The sequence below is a fragment of the Oncorhynchus kisutch genome, linkage group LG15 (assembly GCF_002021735.2).
Source record: "Oncorhynchus kisutch isolate 150728-3 linkage group LG15, Okis_V2, whole genome shotgun sequence".
In the NCBI taxonomy this organism is placed as follows: Eukaryota; Metazoa; Chordata; class Actinopteri; order Salmoniformes; family Salmonidae; genus Oncorhynchus; species Oncorhynchus kisutch.
The window spans coordinates 72,565,886-72,590,878 of NC_034188.2; the positions used below are offsets into that span (position 1 = coordinate 72,565,886).

Here is a 24,993-nt window from a genome sequence, read left to right on the forward strand (position 1 = left end):
TAGAATCCTGACTAGAACCCAAAAATTTGATCATATTACTCCAGTGCTAGCCTCTCTACACTGGCTTCCTGTCAAAGCAAGGGCTGATTTCAAGGTTTTACTGCTAACCTACAAAGCATTACATGGGCTTGCTCCTACCTATCTCTCTGATTTGGTCCTGCCGTACATACCTACACGTACGCTACGGTCACAAGACGCAGGCCTCCTAATTGTCCCTAGAATTTCTAAGCAAACAGCTGGAGGCAGGGCTTTCTCCTATAGAGCTCCATTTTTATGGAACGGTCTGCCTACCCATGTCAGAGACGCAAACTCGGTCTCAACCTTTAAGTCTTTACTGAAGACTCATCTCTTCAGTGGGTCATATGATTGAGTGTAGTCTGGCCCAGGAGTGGGAAGGTGAACGGAAAGGCTCTGGAGCAACGAACCGCCCTTGCTGTCTCTGCCTGGCCGGTTCCCCTCTTTCCACTGGGATTCTCTGCCTCTAACCCTATTACAGGGGCTGAGTCACTGGCTTGAATGGGGCTCTCTCATGCCGTCCCTGGAGGGGGTGCGTCACCTGAGTGGGTTGATTCACTGTTGTGGTCATCTTGTCTGGGTTGGCGCCCCCCCCCCTTGGGTTGTGCCGTGGCGGAGATCTTTGTGGGCTATACTCAGCCTTGTCTCAGGATGGTAAGTTGGTGGTTGAAGATATCCCTCTAGTGGTGTGGGGGCTGTGCTTTGGCAAAGTGGGTGGGGTTATATCCTTCCTGTTTGGCCCTGTCCGGGGGTGTCCTCGGATGGGGCCACAGTGTCTCCTGACCCCTCCTGTCTCAGCCTCCAGTATTTATGCTGCAGTAGTTTATGTGTCGGGGGGCTGGGGTCAGTTTGTTATATCTGGAGTACTTCTCCTGTCCTATTCGGTGTCCTGTGTGAATCTAAGTGTGCGTTCTCTAATTCTCTCCTTCTCTCTTTCTTTCTCTCTCTCGGAGGACCTGAGCCCTAGGACCATGCCCCAGGACTACCTGACATGATGACTCCTTGCTGTCCCCAGTACACCTGGCCATGCTGCTGTTCCAGTTTCAACTGACCTGAGCCCTAGGACCATGCCCCAGGACTACCTGACATGATGACTCCTTGCTGTCCCCAGTCCAACTGGCCATGCTGCTGCTCCAGTTTCAACTTCCACCTGACTGTGCTGCTGCTCCAGTTTCAACTGTTCTGCCTTATTATTATTCGACCATGCTGGTCATTTATGAACATTTGAACATCTTGGCCATGTTCTGTTATAATCTCCACCCGGCACAGCCAGAAGAGGACTGGCCACCCCACATAGCCTGGTTCCTCTCTAGGTTTCTTCCTAGGTATTGGCCTTTCTAGGGAGTTTTTCCTAGCCACCGTGCTTCTACACCTGCATTGCTTGCTGTTTGGGGTTTTAGGCTGGGTTTCTGTACAGCACTTTGAGATATCAGCTGATGTACGAAGGGCTATATAAATACATTTGATTTGATTTGATTTGAAGTGGAGACACGTTGGCTCAGATCACTCTGGAGATAACCCTTAGTGGAAGACCATAAAGTTGACCTCTGAACAAAAATGGTGAGATGAGAGAGTGAAGTAGTTTTTAGCCGGACTAGTAAGGGTGTTGGTAGGTGGTAAACTACATTCTGGTCGCATGTTAACCTTGTTAACCAGGCTGGAGAATGAGATGAGGGGGTGCTAACCCCCCACAAAAGTACAGAGAAAAAAAGCATGCACACCAAACCCCACAGAGGAAATTATCACAAGTTAGCAGAGCTACAGGCCTCAACCCCTAACCAGGGCTCTAAACTACAACCAATTTGGTTGCATATGCAACTAAATATTTTGCTGTTTGCTGACAACACGACGGTGGTAGGCCTGATCACCAATGACGATGAGACAGCCTTTAGGGAAGAGGTCAGTGACCTGGCAGTGTGGGGCCATTGACATCAACCTTTCCCACAACGTCAGCAAGACAAAGGAGCTGAAACGGAGGGCCGAGCACGGCCCCATCGACAGGGCTGTAGTGGAGCGGGTCGAGAGCTTCAAGTTCCTTGTGTCCACTTCACTAAGCATATGTACAACGTCATCAGAGCGCGCTGCATGCTGAACGCGAAACTAGAGAGCTTGGTTTGTTTTTTAAAGTTTCTGGAAAAGGCTTTTCTTGAAGAGAAAAACATTTATTAACTAACCTAACTGTTTATTTTAAATATTGTGATGGGGTTATGCTCAGTTGCTGGGACCACTACTATCTGTCCTGGGATACTGCCAAACCCTAAAGTCTGAAGAGCTGCTGCTTAGTGAAGCAGTTAGCCTAGCTGCTAGCTATATAGCTAGCCAGGTTTCCATGACAGTCGGCGAGCTGTGCTGGCTGGAACTGCGTTGAATACCAGCTTTAGCATACGTTGCTATCATAACATATACCAAAGTATAAAATCTTTGAAATTGTTGCATGTTGTGTTTATATTTTTGTTCAGTGTAGAATAATTATGTATGCAGATCATTCCAAACTCTACATGTCAGCACCCAAAGCCAGTGAGCTCTGAAATTCTAAATAAGGAGTTACAGTCAGTTTCAGAACGGCTCTTAAATATAACTAAATCTAAAAGCAATTTTTGGTTCAAAACATTCTCTGAGACCTAAACCTCAACTGGAGTTGTGTAGAAATGGTGTGACCATTGAGTAAGTTGAGGAAGCTAAAATCCTAGGTATAACATTGGATGGTCAATTATTATGGTCAAGTCATATTGACAAAGTTGTTGTGAAGATGGGGAGGGTCTGTTATTTAAAAAAAAGAAGCTGCAGCTGGCTCAAAACAGAGCTGCACACTTTCCACTTAGCTTCACATACAGAACTAACAAATTATTGTTTTTGTGAGAAATATTATTGTATTGAAATGTCCAAATTGTTTGAATAATCAACTTACATATAGCTCTAAAATACATACTTACCCCACCAGGAGTCTCTTCACAGTCCCCAAATTCAAGGCAACGCACAGTATTATACAGAGCCATGATCACATGAAACTCGATTCCATCTGAAATTACTCTGGCAAACAGCAAAACAAGCTTTAAAACACAAATAAAACAACACCTCACAATACAACGCCTCTCCTCTATCTGACCTTCAAAAGATGGTTCCGACAGAGATGGTCGCCTCGCATCGAGTCCTTAGGAAACTTGCAGTATTTTATTTTTTATGTATTATTTCTTACATTGTTACCCCAGGAAATCTTACATCTAATTACATACAGCTGGGAAGAACTATTGGATATAAGAGCGACGTCAACTTACCAACATTACGACTTTCCTGAAGCGGATCATCTGTTTGAACCACCACCCAGGACAATAAATCTAAGGGGCGGATGGAGCGGCCTCCTGGTCAGGCTCCGTAGACGTGCACATTGCCCACCGCTCCCGAGTATACTACTCACCAATGTCCAGTCTCGTGACAACAAGGTAGACATAATTCGAGCAAGGGTTGCTTTCCAGAGAGACATCAGAGATTGTAACATTCTCTGTTTTACGGAAACATGGCTCTCTCTGGATATGTTGTCAGAATCGGTACAGCCACTGGGCTTCTCCACGCATCGCGCCAACAGAGATAAACACCTCTCTGGGAAGAGGAAGGACGGGGGTGTTTATGAATAACGACTCATGGTGTAATCATAACAACATACAGGAACTCAAGTCCTTCTGCTCACCCGACCTAGAATTCTTTACAATCAAATGCCGGCCATATTACCTTCCAAGAGAATTCTCGTCAGTTATCGTCACAGCGGTGTACATTCCCCCTCAAGCAGACACCAAGCTGGCACACAAGGAACTTAACTGGACTCTATGTAAACTGGAAACCATATATCGTGAGGCTGCATTTATTGTAGCTGGGGATTTTAACAAAGCAAATAGATAAAAGAGAGACACACACAGAGAAAGAGAGAGACAGGAAGAGAGAGAGAGAGAGAGAGAGAGAGAGAGTGAAAATCCAGATGACATATCTGTTTCCAGAGCCTATTCCTGGTCTACCTTCCGGCTCTCCAGAGCTTTGTCCTGCTGTTCCTGCCAAGGGCCCTGCCTGCATGCCTGCCTGCCTGCTGTCTGTGGAGATGGGAACGTTTCCAGGAAAGGTGTGTGACAACACTCCCGGTAAAACCTCCTAGCTCCCCAACATCCTCATCTCCCTTTCTCTCTCTCCCTTGCATCTCCCTTGCTAAACATGCCATGAGAGAGAGAGAATGAGAGATATAAAAGGAGAGAAAGAGAGAGAGTGGAGAGAAAGATAGGGATCCTGCCAGCCTTCAAATAAACCGCCTGAGTTCAATATGCTACCACTCCCCCTAACACTCTCAAAGGCAGAAGTTGCACGCGAGAGCACAGCATATATCCCAGTCGTTCTTGTTGTTGTATATTCTAGTATCAAAAAGCACACAGAGAAATGCTGCTATACAGTACACTATTTACGGGCTTCCATTGTGTGCTTTAAAGTGAGTCCAAAAGCAGCAGAATGTCACACATTTAAGAGCAAAGCAAATAATCACTATGACGAATGAGTAACGTCAAAAAAATACAGAGGTAAATAAATCTCTCAGCTAATAAAGACAAAGTGGGTTTTGTTTCTATTCTTTCTCTCATAATTCACTAGAAAGGCTGCCAAGACATAACCAAAGAAAGCCCACTTGGTTTAGAGAGATCTAAAATAGGGAAGGGCTTATTAGAGCATATGGAGTGACCGGGAGCCAGTTCAATACGGGGGAGCAGCGTGTAATTTGGATGATTAAATTATATGCTAGATTACAGAGAAAGCTCGGAAAGCCTCAAACCTCATTCCTCCAATTCCAGCCCATCAAGGAAATATTAGAAATACGAAAGGAAACTAAATGGGACGTGTCAACATTTTACACTCCTTCCCTCCATCCACCCTCCTCATCCTCCTCCACCCAAAATAAACCATTAGGCAGTTAAGTGCCGGGACGCCAAGGAAAAGATAACTAAAGGTGTGGGTGACAGGCTTGTGCCTTTCCCTTGACCCTGAACATGCAGAATGGGAGCAGGCTCAACTCGTTTTTCCAAGGCCATAGTCAGTTAGTCAGTCACCTGAATCCAACTGATAGTGCTGTCGACTGATGAGCACCAATATGGGGATAGCGGTGGGTAAACAAACAGCCAAACTACCACCCCCCAACCACCTATAAGAGTGAAAAGGAGGTAGATGCTACCTGCTAGTAGATCATCCCTATCTATCTCCCACTGAATCAGCAAGCACAGCTCCTTGCCTCCGGTCTCCTCCCACGCCCCCAACTGTCACTCCTGGAGGCAAAATAATGTCAATGAGACAGCTCAGTAAAATCTCACCATTTTAACAACCCCAGCAGACATAGACTTCACTGGGAATAGGTGATAGAGAGAGAGAGTCTACAATCTCCAGCAGGTCTCAGACTGGATCTGGACTGACTCCATACGGGCTGAGCCAATTTAGCAGCAATGACACAACACAAGACATCCCATCTAAACAATGCAACAAGGACAGATTTAATCTACAGCAAACAAGTCTGTCCGCTTTAATCTGTGGAAGGAACCAGCAGCCTGGGAGATTCACTGATAGCTAACAAAGCTGCTTAAAAAAATTGCATGGAATATGTGCAAGAGGTTGTTTTAAACTCCTACGATTGTGAGACTGGAAGGAAGGGGTTTGATGAATACAGGCCACATAACCGATGACATTGTGGCCAGTCTAAGGATACATTTCCTCAAAGTAGTCGATGTGTGGAGGCTGTAGGATGTCGAGAGCCGAGAGCACCTGTGGAGAGGAGAGGAGGTCAGGCACGTCTGTAGGGAGCGGAGGGTGAGAGGGATCAGAGAGAGAGAGAGAATAGGAAAGGACAGAGAGGAAGAAACAAGGTTCGGCGGTGACAGGTAGAAGAGAAGGAAAGAGGGAGGTATCAAAAGAGGGGAGGGCATTGACATTGAGGTGGGAGGAGGGAGGCTGTCCACCCACTCACATTATCATGTTTGAAGAAGCACAGCATCTTCAGCTCGCGGAAGACCCTCTTACAGGAGACGAGGTTTTGGAAGACGTTGGGCATCTTTTTGAGGGCGACGCGCTTTCCATCCCGGGGGTCCGTCACTGACCTGGAGTGGAGGAAGAGGATCAGAGCATGAGACGAGACCCTCACAGACAGCACACAGCAAGCTCCTGCCATAGTCATGTAGTTGCTGCCCGGTCCCTTATTCAGAGTGAGTGGGAATACAATAAGGGATTAAAAACAATAGCATGAACAAACAAGCATAGTCCCTAAGAAATGATCAACACTAACAGTGCAATGAGAGCAATAAGTGCAGGGGTGCTGCTTTGGTTAAGCTACTAGAGGTACTATCATCTTAGCAGGGATGAGATTTGTTTACACTACTAAAGGTACTATCATCTTAGCAGGGGTGTGATTTGTTTACACTACTAAAGGTACTATCATCTTAGCAGGGGTGAGATTTGTTTACACTACTAAAGGTACTATCATCTTAGCAGGGGTGAGATTTGGTTACACTACTAAAGGTACTATCATCTTAGCAGGGGTGCTGCTTTGGTTAAGCTACTAGAGGTACTATCATCTTAGCAGGGATGAGATTTGTTTACACTACTAAAGGTACTATCATCTTAGCAGGGGTGTGATTTGTTTACACTACTAAAGGTACTATCATCTTAGCAGGGGTGAGATTTGTTTACACTACTAAAGGTACTATCATCTTAGCAGGGGTGAGATTTGGTTACACTACTAAAGGTACTATCATCTTAGCAGGGGTGCTGCTTTGGTTACGCTACTAGAGGTACTATTATCTTAGCAGGGGTGCTGCTTTGGTTAAGCTACTAGAGGTACTATCATCTTAGCAGGGGTGCTGCTTGGTTACACTACTAAAAGGTACTATCATCTTAGCAGGGGTGTGATTTGGTTACACTACTAAAGGTACTATTATCTTAGCAGGGATGAGATTTGGTTACACTACTAAAGGTACTATTCTCTTAGCAGGGATGAGATTTGGTTACGCTACTAGAGGTACTATTATCTTAGCAGGGGGGCTGCTTTGGTTAAGCTACTAGAGGTACTATCATCTTAGCAGGGGTGCGATTTGGTTACACTACTAAAGGTACTATCTTCTTAGCAGGGATGCGATTGGTTTACCGTACTAAAGGTTCCCTCATCTTAGCAGGGATGCGATTGGTTTCCTGCATTAAATAGCAATATTTATTACATTTTTCTTAAAAGGATAACAATCATCTAACTCCAGCCTTAAGAGGGAGATTAAGGCAAAGCACTTTACAATTCCCATCAGCAGAAAACAGCAAGGTTGTGAAATAGGGGTTATTTATTTCCACTGAGATGGAGGTCATTGAGGCACACTGTGTAGTTTGTCAACATGCATCTAATGTAACACGAACTAGAACATCCTAAACCCCTGACACACACACACACACACACGATAATAAATGTAGTATTTATAAATCCACATAATCACTCAGATGATGTGTGAAAGGTAATAAAAGTCATTAACAAAGTGTGGAGATGAGAAGACAGTTTGATCTGATGTAGAGTATACGGTAAATAGTTAACTGAATGAAGTATTTGTTTAATTTATCATGCCTGCAATTATGCCGCAGATGGATCATTAACAGACAGGCAGATTTCTGACACACACACACACACGCACACAGGGCTGCAGTTTAAGCGCCTCTCCCCAGGTGATCTAAGCAGATGGAGCAGAGAGCCACATGAGTGAGACAGGCCAGACGCCACTGGCACCCACATCTCACTTAAAGGAAACACACACAAAGACACAAACGTGTGCGCACACACACACACACTTTCGTACACTGCAGCACCCCACAGAGTCGCACACAAACTCACGTTTACCAATATACCCATGAACCCTCTCTCACACACACACAGATAGGCCGAGAGATGAGAGGCAGCACCTTGAGGATCTCTCAGACCCTCACAGTTTTTAATCAGCAAGCCTTTTGGAGATGAAACGCTTTCCCAAAATAATATTATCCCCCACTTCAAACAGAGCAGGAAAAATAAACCCTAAAAGCATAAGAGTTTAATCTAAGAAGAAAAGGCTGGTTCCACACATTATTTCCTTCTTCCAGAATGGCCAGGAATGAAAAATGTATCCGTCGATTGTGGTTTGATTCAAACCTACTGCCATGCAGCAAGTCTTCTGATATGGGCCGACAGGGTACTTGCAGATCAAGGAATCACTGGGAAAGAGTACGGGGAGGCATGGGGGGAATTCAAGGGGGAGGGGGGTCCTGATGACATTTTTCTTTTGGATAGACCGACTACGCACCGACACACAGTGACACGTTCAGATGAGAGCCAAGGGAACCCCCATTGGAACTCAGGGCTGAAACCTGCCTGGCCTACCTGATCTTGTCATAAATACAATGTACAACTGCCTCCACTCAGTGGCAATGGCTGCTGAAACTTTCTGCATCTCTGGCAGAACAATAAATTGTGTGGTTGAGACCTGTGTGCTGTGCTGCCTGCTATCCACTGCCCAAATCATGCAAGAATCCAATTCAATACCGCACACGAAAGTGAGCACAACATGTTTGTATAATTGGAATTTTTAGGACAACACTTACGAATCTTTTAAATATACCATCTTGTTTTCGATGGGGTCTTGTGCCGCATAAATTTGATAATGCAATATCCCAACCTCCATATAGTAACCTGTACACCTCAGTGGAATAACCTGTACACCTCAGGGGAGAAACCTTTACACACCTCAGTGGAATAACCTATACACCTCAGTGGAATAACCTATACACACCTTAGTGGAGTAACCTGTACACCTCAGTGGAATAACCTATACACACACCTCAGTGGAGTAACCTATACACACCTCAGTGGAATAACCTATACACACCTCAGTGGAGTAACATATACACACCTCAGTGGAATAACCTATACACACCTCAGTGGAATAACCTGTACACACCTCAGTGGAATAACCTGTACACACCTCAACGGAGTAACCTGTACACCTAGTGGAATAACCTATACACACCTCAGTGGAATAACCTATACACACCTCAGTGGAGTAACCTATACACACCTCAGTGGAGTAACCTATACACACCTCAGTGGAGTAACCTATACACACCTCAGTGGAATAACCTATACACACCTCAGTGGAGTAACCTATACACACCTCAGTGGAATAACCTATACACACCTCAGTGGAATAACCTGTACACCTCAGTGGAATAACCTATACACACCTCAGTGGAATAACCTGTACACCTCAGTGGAATAACCTATACACACCTCAGTGGAGTAACCTATACACACCTCAGTGGAATAACCTATACACACCTCAGTGGAGTAACCTATACACACCTCAGTGGAATAAGCTACACACACCTCATTGGAATAACCTATACACACCTCAGTGAAATAACCTATACACACCTCAGTGGAATAACCTGTACACCTCAGTGGAATAACCTATACACACCTCAGTGGAGTAACCTTAACACACCTCAGTGGAATAACCTATACACACCTCATTTGAATAATCTATACACACCTCAGTGGAATAACCTGTACACCTCAGTGGAATAACCTGTACACCTCAGTGGAATAACCTATACACACCTCAGTGGAGTAACCTATACACACCTCAGTGGAATAACCTATACACACCTCAGTGGAATAACCTATACACACCTCAGTGGAGTAACCTATACACACCTCAGTGGAATAAGCTATACACACCTCAGTGGAATAAGCTATACACACCTCAGTGGAATAACCTATACACACCTCAGTGGAATAACCTGTACACCTCAGTGGAATAACCTATACACACACCTCAGTGGAGTAACCCATACACGCCTCAGTGGAATAACCTATACACACCTCAGTGGAATAACCTGTACACCTCATTGGAATAACCTATACAGACCTCATTGGAATAACCTATACAGACCTCAGTGGAATAACCTATACACACCTCAGTGGAGTAACCTATACACACCTCAGTGGAATAAGCTACACACACCTTATTGGAATAACCTATACACACCTCAGTGGAATAACCCATACACACCTCAGTGGAATAACCTGTACACCTCAGTGGAATAACCTATACACACCTCAGTGGAGTAACCTATACACACCTCAGTGGAATAACCTATACACACCTCATTTGAATAATCTATACACACCTCAGTGGAATAACCTGTACACCTCAGTGGAATAACCTGTACACCTCAGTGGAATAACCTATACACACCTCAGTGGAGTAACCTATACACACCTCAGTGGAATAAGCTATACACACCTCAGTGGAATAAGCTATACACACCTCAGTGGAATAACCTGTACACCTCAGTGGAATAACCTATACACACCTCAGTGGAGTAACCTATACACACCTCAGTGGAATAACCTATACATACCTCAGTGGAATAACCTATACACACCTCAGTGGAATAACCTGTACACCTCAGTGGAATAACCTATACACACCTCAGTGGAGTAACCTATACACACCTCAGTGGAATAAGCTATACACACCTCAGTGGAATAACCTATACACACCTCATTGGAATAACCTATACACACCTCAGTGGAGTAACCTATACACCTCAGTGGAATAACCTATACACACCTCAGTGGAATAACCTGTACACCTCAGTGGAATAACCTATACACACCTCAGTGGAGTAACCTATACACACCTCAGTGGAATAACCTATACATACCTCAGTGGAATAACCTATACACACCTCAGTGGAATAACCTGTACACCTCAGTGGAATAACCTATACACACCTCAGTGGAGTAACCTATACACACCTCAGTGGAATAAGCTATACACACCTCAGTGGAATAACCTATACACACCTCATTGGAATAACCTATACACACCTCAGTGGAGTAACCTATACACCTCAGTGGAATAACCTATAAACACCTCAGTGGAATAACCTGTACACCTCAGTGGAATAACCTATACACACCTCAGTGGAGTAACCTATACACACCTCAGTGGAATAACCTATACACACCTCAGTGGAATAACCTATACACACCTCATTTGAATAATCTATACACACCTCAGTGGAGTAACCTATACACACCTCAGTGGAATAACCTATACATACCTCAGTGGAATAACCTATACACACCTCAGTGGAATAACCTGTACACCTCAGTGGAATAACCTATACACACCTCAGTGGAGTAAGCTATACACACCTCAGTGGAATAAGCTATACACACCTCAGTGGAATAACCTATACACACCTCATTGGAATAACCTATACACACCTCAGTGGAGTAACCTATACACCTCAGTGGAATAACCTATAAACACCTCAGTGGAATAACCTGTACACCTCAGTGGAATAACCTATACACACCTCAGTGGAGTAACCTATACACACCTCAGTGGAGTAACCTATACACACCTCAGTGGAGTAACCTATACACACCTCAGTGGAATAACCTATACACACCTCAGTGGAATAACCTGTACACCTCAGTGGAATAACCTATACACACCTCAGTGGAATAACCTATACACACCTCAGTGGAATAACCTATACATACCTCAGTGGAATAACCTATACACACCTCAGTGGAATAACCTGTACACCTCAGTTGAATAACATATACACACCTCAGTGGAATAACCTATACACACCTCAGTGGAATAACCTATACAAACCTAAGTGGAATAACCTATACACACCTCAGTGGAATAACATTGACACACCTCAGTGGAATAACATATACACACCTCAATGGATGAACATCTACACACCTCAGTGGAATAACCTATACACACCTCAGTGGAATAACCTGTATACCTCAGTGGAATAACCTATACACACCTCAGTGGAGTAACCTATACACACCTCAGTGGAATAACCTATACACACCTCAGTGGAATAACCTGTACACCTCAGTGGAATAACCTATACACACCTCAGTGGAGTAACCTATACACACCTCAGTGGAATAACCTATACACACCTCAGTGGAGTAACCTATACACACCTCAGTGGAATAACCTATACACACCTCAGTGGAGTAAACTATACACACCTCAGTGGAATAAGCTATACACAACTCAGTGGAATAACCTATACACACCTCATTGGAATAACCTATACACACCTCAGTGGAATAACCTGTACACCTCAGTGGAATAACCTATACATACCTCAGTGGAATAACCTATACACACCTCAGTGGAATAACCTGTACACCTCAGTTGAATAACATATACACACCTCAGTGGAATAACCTATACACACCTCAGTGGAATAACCTATACAAACCTAAGTGGAATAACCTATACAAACCTAAGTGGAATAACCTATACACACCTCAGTGGAATAACCTGTACACCTCAGTGGAATAACCTATACACACCTCAGTGGAATAATCTATACACACCTCAGTGGAGTAACCTATACACCCCTCAGTGGAATAACCTATATACCTCAGTGGAATAACCTATACACACCTCAGTGGAATAATCTATACACACCTCAGTGGAGTAACCTATACACCCCTCAGTGGAATAACCTGTACACCTCAGTGGAATAACCTATACACACCTCAGTGGAGTAACGTATACACACCTCAGTGGAATAACATTGACACACCTCAGTGGAATAACATATACACACCTCAATGGATGAACATCTACACACCTCAGTGGAATAACCTATACACACCTCAATGGAATAACCTGTATACCTCAGTGGAATAACCTATACACACCTCAGTGGAGTAACCTATACACACCTCAGTGGAATAACCTATACACACCTCAGTGGAATAACCTGTACACCTCAGTGGAATAACCTATACACACCTCAGTGGAGTAACCTATACACACCTCAGTGGAATAACCTATACACACCTCAGTGGAGTAACCTATAGACACCTCAGTGGAATAAGCTACACACACCTCATTGGAATAACCTATACACACCTCAGTGGAATAACCTATACACACCTCAGTGGAATAACCTGTACACCTCAGTGGAATAACCTATACACACCTCAGTGGAGTAACCTATACACACTTCAGTGGAATAACCTATACACACCTCATTTGAATAATCTATACACACCTCAGTGGAATAACGTGTACACCTCAGTGGAATAACCTGTACACCTCAGTGGAATAACCTATACACACCTCAGTGGAGTAACCTATACACACCTCAGTGGAATAACCTATACACACCTCAGTGGAGTAACCTATACACGCCCCAGTGGAATAAGCTATACACACCTCAGTGGAATAACCTATACACACCTCATTGGAATTACCTATACACACCTCAGTGGAATAACCTGTACACCTCAGTGGAATAACCTATACACACCTCAGTGGAGTAACCTATACACACCTCAGTGGAATAACCTATACACACCTCAGTGGAGTAACCTATACACACCTCAGTGGAATAACCTATACACACCTCAGTGGAGTAACCTATGCACACCTCAGTGGAATAAGCTACACACACCTCATTGGAATAACCTATACACACCTCAGTGGAATAACCTATACACACCTCAGTGGAATAACTTGTACACCTCAGTGGAATAACCTATACACACCTCAGTGGAGTAACCTATACACACCTCAGTGGAATAAGCTATACACACCTCAGTGGAATAACCTATACACACCTCAGTGGAATAACCTGTACACCTCAGTGGAATAACCTGTACACCTCAGTGGAATAACCTATACACACCTCAGTGGAGTAACCTATACACACCTCAGTGGAATAACCTATACACACCTCAGTGGAGTAACCTATACACACCTCAGTGGAATAAGCTATACACACCTCAGTGGAATAACCTATACACACCTCATTGGAATAACCTATACACACCTCAGTGGAATAACCTGTACACCTCAGTGGAATAACCTGTACACCTCAGTGGAATAACCTATACACACCTCAGTGGAGTAACCTATACACACCTCAGTGGAATAACCTATACACACCTCAGTGGAGTAACCTATACACGCCCCAGTGGAATAAGCTATACACACCTCAGTGGAATAACCTATACACACCTCATTGGAATTACCTATACACACCTCAGTGGAATAACCTGTACACCTCAGTGGAATAACCTATACACACCTCAGTGGAATAACCTGTACACCTCAGTGGAATAACCTATACACACCTCAGTGGAGTAACCTATACACACCTCAGTGGAATAACCTATACACACCTCAGTGGAGTAACCTATGCACACCTCAGTGGAATAAGCTACACACACCTCATTGGAATAACCTATACACACCTCAGTGGAATAACCTATACACACCTCAGTGGAATAACCTGTACACCTCAGTGGAATAACCTATACACACCTCAGTGGAGTAACCTATACACACCTCAGTGGAATAAGCTATACACACCTCAGTGGAATAACCTATACACACCTCAGTGGAATAACCTGTACACCTCAGTGGAATAACCTGTACACCTCAGTGGAATAACCTATACACACCTCAGTGGAGTAACCTATACACACCTCAGTGGAATAACCTATACACACCTCAGTGGAGTAACCTATACACACCTCAGTGGAATAAGCTATACACACCTCAGTGGAATAACCTATACACACCTCATTGGAATAACCTATACACACCTCAGTGGAATAACCTGTACACCTCAGTGGAATAACCTGTACACCTCAGTGGAATAACCTATACACACCTCAGTGGAGTAACCTATACACGCCTCAGTGGAATAAGCTATACACACCTCAGTGGAATAACCTATACACACCTCATTGGAATAACCTGTACACCTCAGTGGAATAACCTGTACACCTCAGTGGAGTAACCTATACACACCTCAGTGGAATAAGCTATACACACCTCAGTGGAATAAGCTATACACACCTCAGCTGAATAACCTATACACATCTCATTGGAATAACCTGTACACACCTCAGTGGAGTAACCTGTACACCTCAGTGGAATAACCTATACACACCTCAGTGGAGTAACCTATACACACCTCAGTGGAATAACCTATACACACCTCAGTGGAATAACCTGTACACCTCAGTGGAATAACCTATACACACCTCAGTGGAATAACCTGTACACCTCAGTGGAATAACCTATACACACCTCAGTGGAGTAACCTATACACACCTCAGTGGAATAACCTATACACACCTCAGTGGAGTAACCTATGCACACCTCAGTGGAATAAGCTACACACACCTCATTGGAATAACCTATACACACCTCAGTGGAATAACCTATACACACCTCAGTGGAATAACCTGTACACCTCAGTGGAATAACCTATACACACCTCAGTGGAGTAACCTATACACACCTCAGTGGAATAAGCTATACACACCTCAGTGGAATAACATATACACACCTCAGTGGAATAACCTGTACACCTCAGTGGAATAACCTGTACACCTCAGTGGAATAACCTATACACACCTCAGTGGAGTAACCTATACACACCTCAGTGGAATAACCTATACACACCTCAGTGGAGTAACCTATACACACCTCAGTGGAATAAGCTATACACACCTCAGTGGAATAACCTATACACACCTCATTGGAATAACCTATACACACCTCAGTGGAATAACCTGTACACCTCAGTGGAATAACCTGTACACCTCAGTGGAATAACCTATACACACCTCAGTGGAGTAACCTATACACGCCTCAGTGGAATAAGCTATACACACCTCAGTGGAATAACCTATACACACCTCATTGGAATAACCTGTACACCTCAGTGGAATAACCTGTACACCTCAGTGGAGTAACCTATACACACCTCAGTGGAATAAGCTATACACACCTCAGCTGAATAACCTATACACATCTCATTGGAATAACCTGTACACACCTCAGTGGAGTAACCTGTACACCTCAGTGGAGTAACCTATACACCTCAGTGGATTAACCTATACACCTCAGTGGAATAACCTATACACACCTCAGTGGAATAACCTGTACACCTCAGTGGAATAACCTATACACACCTCAGTGGAGTAACCTATACACGCCTCAGTGGAATAAGCTATACACACCTCAGTGGAATAACCTATACACACCTCATTGGAATAACCTGTACACCTCAGTGGAATAACCTATACACACCTCAGTGGAGTAACCTATACACACCTCAGTGGAATAACCTATACACACCTCAGTGGAGTAACCTATACACGCCCCAGTGGAATAAGCTATACACACCTCAGTGGAATAACCTATACACACCTCATTGGAATTACCTATACACACCTCAGTGGAATAACCTGTACACCTCAGTGGAATAACCTATACACACCTCAGTGGAATAACCTGTACACCTCAGTGGAATAACCTATACACACCTCAGTGGAGTAACCTATACACACCTCAGTGGAATAACCTATACACACCTCAGTGGAGTAACCTATGCACACCTCAGTGGAATAAGCTACACACACCTCATTGGAATAACCTATACACACCTCAGTGGAATAACCTATACACACCTCAGTGGAATAACCTGTACACCTCAGTGGAATAACCTATACACACCTCAGTGGAGTAACCTATACACACCTCAGTGGAATAAGCTATACACACCTCAGTGGAATAACCTATACACACCTCAGTGGAATAACCTGTACACCTCAGTGGAATAACCTGTACACCTCAGTGGAATAACCTATACACACCTCAGTGGAGTAACCTATACACACCTCAGTGGAATAACCTATACACACCTCAGTGGAGTAACCTATACACACCTCAGTGGAATAAGCTATACACACCTCAGTGGAATAACCTATACACACCTCATTGGAATAACCTATACACACCTCAGTGGAATAACCTGTACACCTCAGTGGAATAACCTGTACACCTCAGTGGAATAACCTATACACACCTCAGTGGAGTAACCTATACACGCCTCAGTGGAATAAGCTATACACACCTCAGTGGAATAACCTATACACACCTCATTGGAATAACCTGTACACCTCAGTGGAATAACCTGTACACCTCAGTGGAGTAACCTATACACACCTCAGTGGAATAAGCTATACACACCTCAGTGGAATAAGCTATACACACCTCAGCTGAATAACCTATACACATCTCATTGGAATAACCTGTACACACCTCAGTGGAGTAACCTGTACACCTCAGTGGAATAACCTATACACACCTCAGTGGAGTAACCTATACACACCTCAGTGGAATAACCTATACACACCTCAGTGGAATAACCTGTACACCTCAGTGGAATAACCTATACACACCTCAGTGGAATAACCTGTACACCTCAGTGGAATAACCTATACACACCTCAGTGGAGTAACCTATACACACCTCAGTGGAATAACCTATACACACCTCAGTGGAGTAACCTATGCACACCTCAGTGGAATAAGCTACACACACCTCATTGGAATAACCTATACACACCTCAGTGGAATAACCTATACACACCTCAGTGGAATAACCTGTACACCTCAGTGGAATAACCTATACACACCTCAGTGGAGTAACCTATACACACCTCAGTGGAATAAGCTATACACACCTCAGTGGAATAACATATACACACCTCAGTGGAATAACCTGTACACCTCAGTGGAATAACCTGTACACCTCAGTGGAATAACCTATACACACCTCAGTGGAGTAACCTATACACACCTCAGTGGAATAACCTATACACACCTCAGTGGAGTAACCTATACACACCTCAGTGGAATAAGCTATACACACCTCAGTGGAATAACCTATACACACCTCATTGGAATAACCTATACACACCTCAGTGGAATAACCTGTACACCTCAGTGGAATAACCTGTACACCTCAGTGGAATAACCTATACACACCTCAGTGGAGTAACCTATACACGCCTCAGTGGAATAAGCTATACACACCTCAGTGGAATAACCTATACACACCTCATTGGAATAACCTGTACACCTCAGTGGAATAACCTGTACACCTCAGTGGAGTAACCTATACACACCTCAGTGGAATAAGCTATACACACCTCAGCTGAATAACCTATACACATCTCATTGGAATAACCTGTACACACCTCAGTGGAGTAACCTGTACACCTCAGTGGAGTAACCTATACACCTCAGTGGATTAACCTATACACCTCAGTGGAATAACCTATACACACCTCAGTGGAATAACCTGTACACCTCAGTGGAATAACCTATACACACCTCAGTGGAGTAACCTATACACGCCTCAGTGGAATAAGCTATACACACCTCAGTGGAATAACCTATACACACCTCATTGGAATAACCTGTACACCTCAGTGGAATAACCTGTACACCTCAGTGGAATAACCTATACACACCTCAGTGGAGTAACCTATACACGCCTCAGTGGAATAAGCTATACACACCTCAGTGGAATAACCTATACACACCTCATTGGAATAACCTGTACACCTCAGTGGAATAACCTGTACACCTCAGTGGAGTAACCTATACACACCTCAGTGGAATAAGCTATACACACCTCAGTGGAATAAGCTATACACACCTCAGCTGAATAACCTATACACATCTCATTGGAATAACCTGTACACACCTCAGTGGAGTAACCTGTACACCTCAGTGGAATAACCTATACACACCTCAGTGGAGTAACCTATACACACCTCAGTGGAATAACCTATACACACCTCAGTGGAATAACCTGTACACCTCAGTGGAATAACCTATACACACCTCAGTGGAATAACCTGTACACCTCAGTGGAATAACCTATACACACCTCAGTGGAGTAACCTTTACACACCTCAGTGGAATAACCTATACACACCTCAGTGGAGTAACCTATGCACACCTCAGTGGAATAAGCTACACACACCTCATTGGAATAACCTATACACACCTCAGTGGAATAACCTATACACACCTCAGTGGAATAACCTGTACACCTCAGTGGAATAACCTATACACACCTCAGTGGAGTAACCTATACACACCTCAGTGGAATAAGCTATACACACCTCAGTGGAATAACCTATACACACCTCAGTGGAATAACCTGTACACCTCAGTGGAATAACCTGTACACCTCAGTGGAATAACCTATACACACCTCAGTGGAGTAACCTATACACACCTCAGTGGAATAACCTATACACACCTCAGTGGAGTAACCTATACACACCTCAGTGGAATAAGCTATACACACCTCAGTGGAATAACCTATACACACCTCATTGGAATAACCTATACACACCTCAGTGGAATAACCTGTACACCTCAGTGGAATAACCTGTACACCTCAGTGGAATAACCTATACACACCTCAGTGGAGTAACCTATACACGCCTCAGTGGAATAAGCTATACACACCTCAGTGGAATAACCTATACACACCTCATTGGAATAACCTGTACACCTCAGTGGAATAACCTGTACACCTCAGTGGAGTAACCTATACACACCTCAGTGGAATAAGCTATACACACCTCAGCTGAATAACCTATACACATCTCATTGGAATAACCTGTACACACCTCAGTGGAGTAACCTGTACACCTCAGTGGAGTAACCTATACACCTCAGTGGATTAACCTATACACCTCAGTGGAATAACCTATACACACCTCAGTGGAATAACCTGTACACCTCAGTGGAATAACCTGTAAACACCTCAGTGGAATAACCTATACACCTCAGTGGAGTAACCGATACACACCTCAGTGGAATAACCTATATACACCTCAGTGGAATAACCTATATACACCTCAGTGGAATAACCTGTACACTCCTCAGTGGAATAACCTGTACACATCTCAGTGGAATAACCTGTACACCTCAGTGGAATAACCTGTACACCTCAGTTGAATAACATATACACACCTCAGTGGAGTAACCTATACACACCTCAGTGGAATAACCTATACACACCTCAGCTGAATAACCTATACATATCTCATTGGAATAACCTGTACACACCTCAGTGGAATAACCGATACACACCTCAGTGGAGTAACCTATACACACCTCAGTGGAATAACATGTACACCTCAGTGGAATAACCTATACAGACATCAGTGGAATAACCTATACATACCTCAGTGGAATAACCTATACACACCTCAGTGGAATAACCTGTACACCTCAGTGGAATAACCTATACACACCTCAGTGGAGTAACCTATACACACCTCAGTGGAATAAGCTATACACACCTCAGTGGAATAACCTATACACACCTCATTGGAATAACCTATACACACCTCAGTGGAATATCGTGTACACCTCAGTGGAATAACCTATACACACATCAGTGGAGTAACCTATACACACCTCAGTGGAATAACCTATACACACCTCAGTGGAATAACCTGTACACCTCAGTGGAATAACCTATACACACCTCAGTGGAGTAACCTATACACACCTCAGTGGAGTAACCTATACACACCTCAGTGGAATAACCTATACACACCTCAGTGGAGTAAACTATACACACCTCAGTGGAATAAGCTATACACAACTCAGTGGAATAACCTATACACAACTCATTGGAATAACCTATACACACCTCAGTGGAATAACCTGTACACCTCAGTGGAATAACCTATACACACCTCAGTGGAATAACCTATACATACCTCAGTTGAATAACATATACACACCTCAGTGGAATAACCTATACACACCTCAGTGGAATAACCTATACAAACCTAAGTGGAATAACCTATACACACCTCAGTGGAATAACCTGTACACCTCAGTGGAATAACCTATACACACCTCAGTGGAGTAACATACGCACCTCAGTGGAATAACCTATATACCTCAGTGGAATAACCTATACACACCTCAGTGGAATAATCTATACACACCTCAGTGGAGTAACCTATACACCCCTCAGTGGAATAACCTGTACACCTCAGTGGAATAACCTATACACACCTCAGTGGAATAACCTGTACACCTCAGTGGAATAACCTATACACACCTCAGTGGAGTAACCTATACACACCTCAGTGGAATAACCTATACACACCTCAGTGGAGTAACCTATACACACCTCAGTGGAATAAGCTACACACACCTCATTGGAATAACCTATACACACCTCAGTGGAATAACCTATACACACCTCAGTGGAATAACCTGTACACCTCAGTGGAATAACCTATACACACCTCAGTGGAGTAACCTATACACACCTCAGTGGAATAAGCTATACACACCTCAGTGGAATAACCTATACACACCTCATTTGAATAATCTATACACACCTCAGTGGAATAACCTGTACACCTCAGTGGAATAACCTGTACACCTCAGTGGAATAACCTGTACACCTCAGTGGAGTAACCTATACACACCTCAGTGGAATAAGCTATACACACCTCAGCTGAATAACCTATACACATCTCATTGGAATAACCTGTACACACCTCAGTGGAGTAACCTGTACACCTCAGTGGAGTAACCTATACACCTCAGTGGATTAACCTATACACCTCAGTGGAATAACCTATACACACCTCAGTGGAATAACCTGTACACCTCAGTGGAATAACCTGTAAACACCTCAGTGGAATAACCTATACACCTCAGTGGAGTAACCGATACACACCTCAGTGGAATAACCTATATACACCTCAGTGGAATAACCTATATACACCTCAGTGGAATAACCTGTACACTCCTCAGTGGAATAACCTGTACACATCTCAGTGGAATAACCTGTACACCTCAGTGGAATAACCTGTACACCTCAGTTGAATAACATATACACACCTCAGTGGAATAACCTATACACACCTCAGTGGAATAACCTATACAAACCTAAGTGGAATAACCTATACACACCTCAGTGGAGTAACCTATACACACCTCAGTGGAATAACCTATACACACCTCAGCTGAATAACCTATACATATCTCATTGGAATAACCTGTACACACCTCAGTGGAATAACCGATACACACCTCAGTGGAGTAACCTATACACACTTCAGCGGAATAACCTATACACACCTCAGCGGAATAACCTGTACACACCTCAGTGGAGTAACCTATACACACCTCAGTGGAATAACCTATACACACCTCAGCTGAATAACCTATACACATCTCATTGGAATAACCTGTACACACCTCAGTGGAGTAACCTGTACACCTCAGTGGAGTAACCTATACACCTCAGTGGAGTAACCTATACACCTCAGTGGAATAACCTATACACCTCAGTGGAATAACCTATACACACCTCATTTGAATAATCTATACACACCTCAGTGGAATAACCTGTACACCTCAGTGGAATAAGCTATACACAACTCAGTGGAATAACCTATACACACCTCATTGGAATAACCTATACACACCTCAGTGGAATAACCTGTACACCTCAGTGGAATAACCTATACAGACCTCAGTGGAATAACCTATACATACCTCAGTGGAATAACCTATACACACCTCAGTGGAATAACCTGTACACCTCAGTGGAATAACCTATACACACCTCAGTGGAGTAACCTATACACACCTCAGTGGAATAAGCTATACACACCTCAGTGGAATAACCTATACACACCTCATTGGAATAACCTATACACACCTCAGTGGAATATCGTGTACACCTCAGTGGAATAACCTATACACACATCAGTGGAGTAACCTATACACACCTCAGTGGAATAACCTATACACACCTCAGTGGAATAACCTGTACACCTCAGTGGAATAACCTATACACACCTCAGTGGAGTAACCTATACACACCTCAGTGGAGTAACCTATACACACCTCAGTGGAATAACCTATACACACCTCAGTGGAGTAAACTATACACACCTCAGTGGAATAAGCTATACACAACTCAGTGGAATAACCTATACACAACTCATTGGAATAACCTATACACACCTCAGTGGAATAACCTGTACACCTCAGTGGAATAACCTATACACACCTCAGTGGAATAACCTATACATACCTCAGTTGAATAACATATACACACCTCAGTGGAATAACCTATACACACCTCAGTGGAATAACCTATACAAACCTAAGTGGAATAACCTATACACACCTCAGTGGAATAACCTGTACACCTCAGTGGAATAACCTATACACACCTCAGTGGAGTAACATACGCACCTCAGTGGAATAACCTATATACCTCAGTGGAATAACCTATACACACCTCAGTGGAATAATCTATACACACCTCAGTGGAGTAACCTATACACCCCTCAGTGGAATAACCTGTACACCTCAGTGGAATAACCTATACACACCTCAGTGGAATAACCTGTACACCTCAGTGGAATAACCTATACACACCTCAGTGGAGTAACCTATACACACCTCAGTGGAATAACCTATACACACCTCAGTGGAGTAACCTATACACACCTCAGTGGAATAAGCTACACACACCTCATTGGAATAACCTATACACACCTCAGTGGAATAACCTATACACACCTCAGTGGAATAACCTGTACACCTCAGTGGAATAACCTATACACACCTCAGTGGAGTAACCTATACACACCTCAGTGGAATAAGCTATACACACCTCAGTGGAATAACCTATACACACCTCATTTGAATAATCTATACACACCTCAGTGGAATAACCTGTACACCTCAGTGGAATAACCTGTACACCTCAGTGGAATAACCTATACACACCTCAGTGGAGTAACCTATACACACCTCAGTGGAATAACCTATACACACCTCAGTGGAGTAACCTATACACACCTCAGTGGAATAAGCTATACACACCTCAGTGGAATAACCTATACACACCTCATTGGAATAACCTATACACACCTCAGTGGAATAACCTGTACACCTCAGTGGAATAACCTATACACACCTCAGTGGAGTAACCTATACACGCCTCAGTGGAATAAGCTATACACACCTCAGTGGAATAACCTATACACACCTCATTGGAATAACCTGTACACCTCAGTGGAATAACCTATACACACCTCAGTGGAGTAAACTATACACACCTCAGTGGAATAAGCTATACACAACTCAGTGGAATAACCTATACACACCTCATTGGAATAACCTATACACACCTCAGTGGAATAACCTGTACACCTCAGTGGAATAACCTATACAGACCTCAGTGGAATAACCTATACATACCTCAGTGGAATAACCTATACACACCTCAGTGAAATAACCTGTACACCTCAGCGGAATAACCCGTACACACCTCAGTGGAGTAACCTATACACACCTCAGTGGAATAACCTATACACACCTCAGCTGAATAACCTATACACATCTCATTGGAATAACCTGTACACACCTCAGTGGAGTAACCTGTACACCTCAGTGGAGTAACCTATACACCTCAGTGGAGTAACCTATACACCTCAGTGGAATAACCTATACACACCTCAGTGGAATAACCTGTACACCTCAGTGGAATAACCTGTAAACACCTCAGTGGAATAACCTATACACCTCAGTGGAGTAACCGATACACACCTCAGTGGAATAAACTATACACACCTCAGTGGAATAAACTATACACACCTCAGTGGAATAACCTATATACACCTCAGTGGAATAACCTAAATACACCTCAGTGGAATAACCTGTACACTCCTCAGTGGAATAACCTGTACACACCTCAGTGGAATAACCTGTACACATCTCAGTGGAATAACCTGTACACCTCAGTGGAATAACCTGTACACCTCAGTTGAACAACATATACACACCTCAGTGGAATAACCTATACACACCTCAGTGGAATAACCTATACAAACCTAAGTGGAATAACCTATACACACCTCAGTGGAGTAACCTATACACACCTCAGTGGAATAACCTATACACACCTCAGCTGAATAACCTATACATATCTCATTGGAATAACCTGTACACAC

At 43.5% G+C, this 24,993-nt stretch overlaps 1 protein-coding gene across 1 annotated transcript in view; it reads right to left on the reverse strand.

The window, feature by feature from the left end:
• Positions 1 to 24,993, reverse strand: part of LOC109905834 (serine/threonine-protein kinase NLK) — a 163,772-nt gene that overhangs the window by 102,819 nt on the left and 35,960 nt on the right. The window contains exons 2-3 of the mRNA XM_020503463.2: positions 5,996 to 6,125; positions 5,738 to 5,793 (exon numbers count right to left, since the gene is read on the reverse strand). Coding sequence (XP_020359052.1) covers positions 5,738 to 5,793; positions 5,996 to 6,125 — 186 coding nt within the window. The remainder of the gene's footprint in view (positions 1 to 5,737; positions 5,794 to 5,995; positions 6,126 to 24,993) is intronic.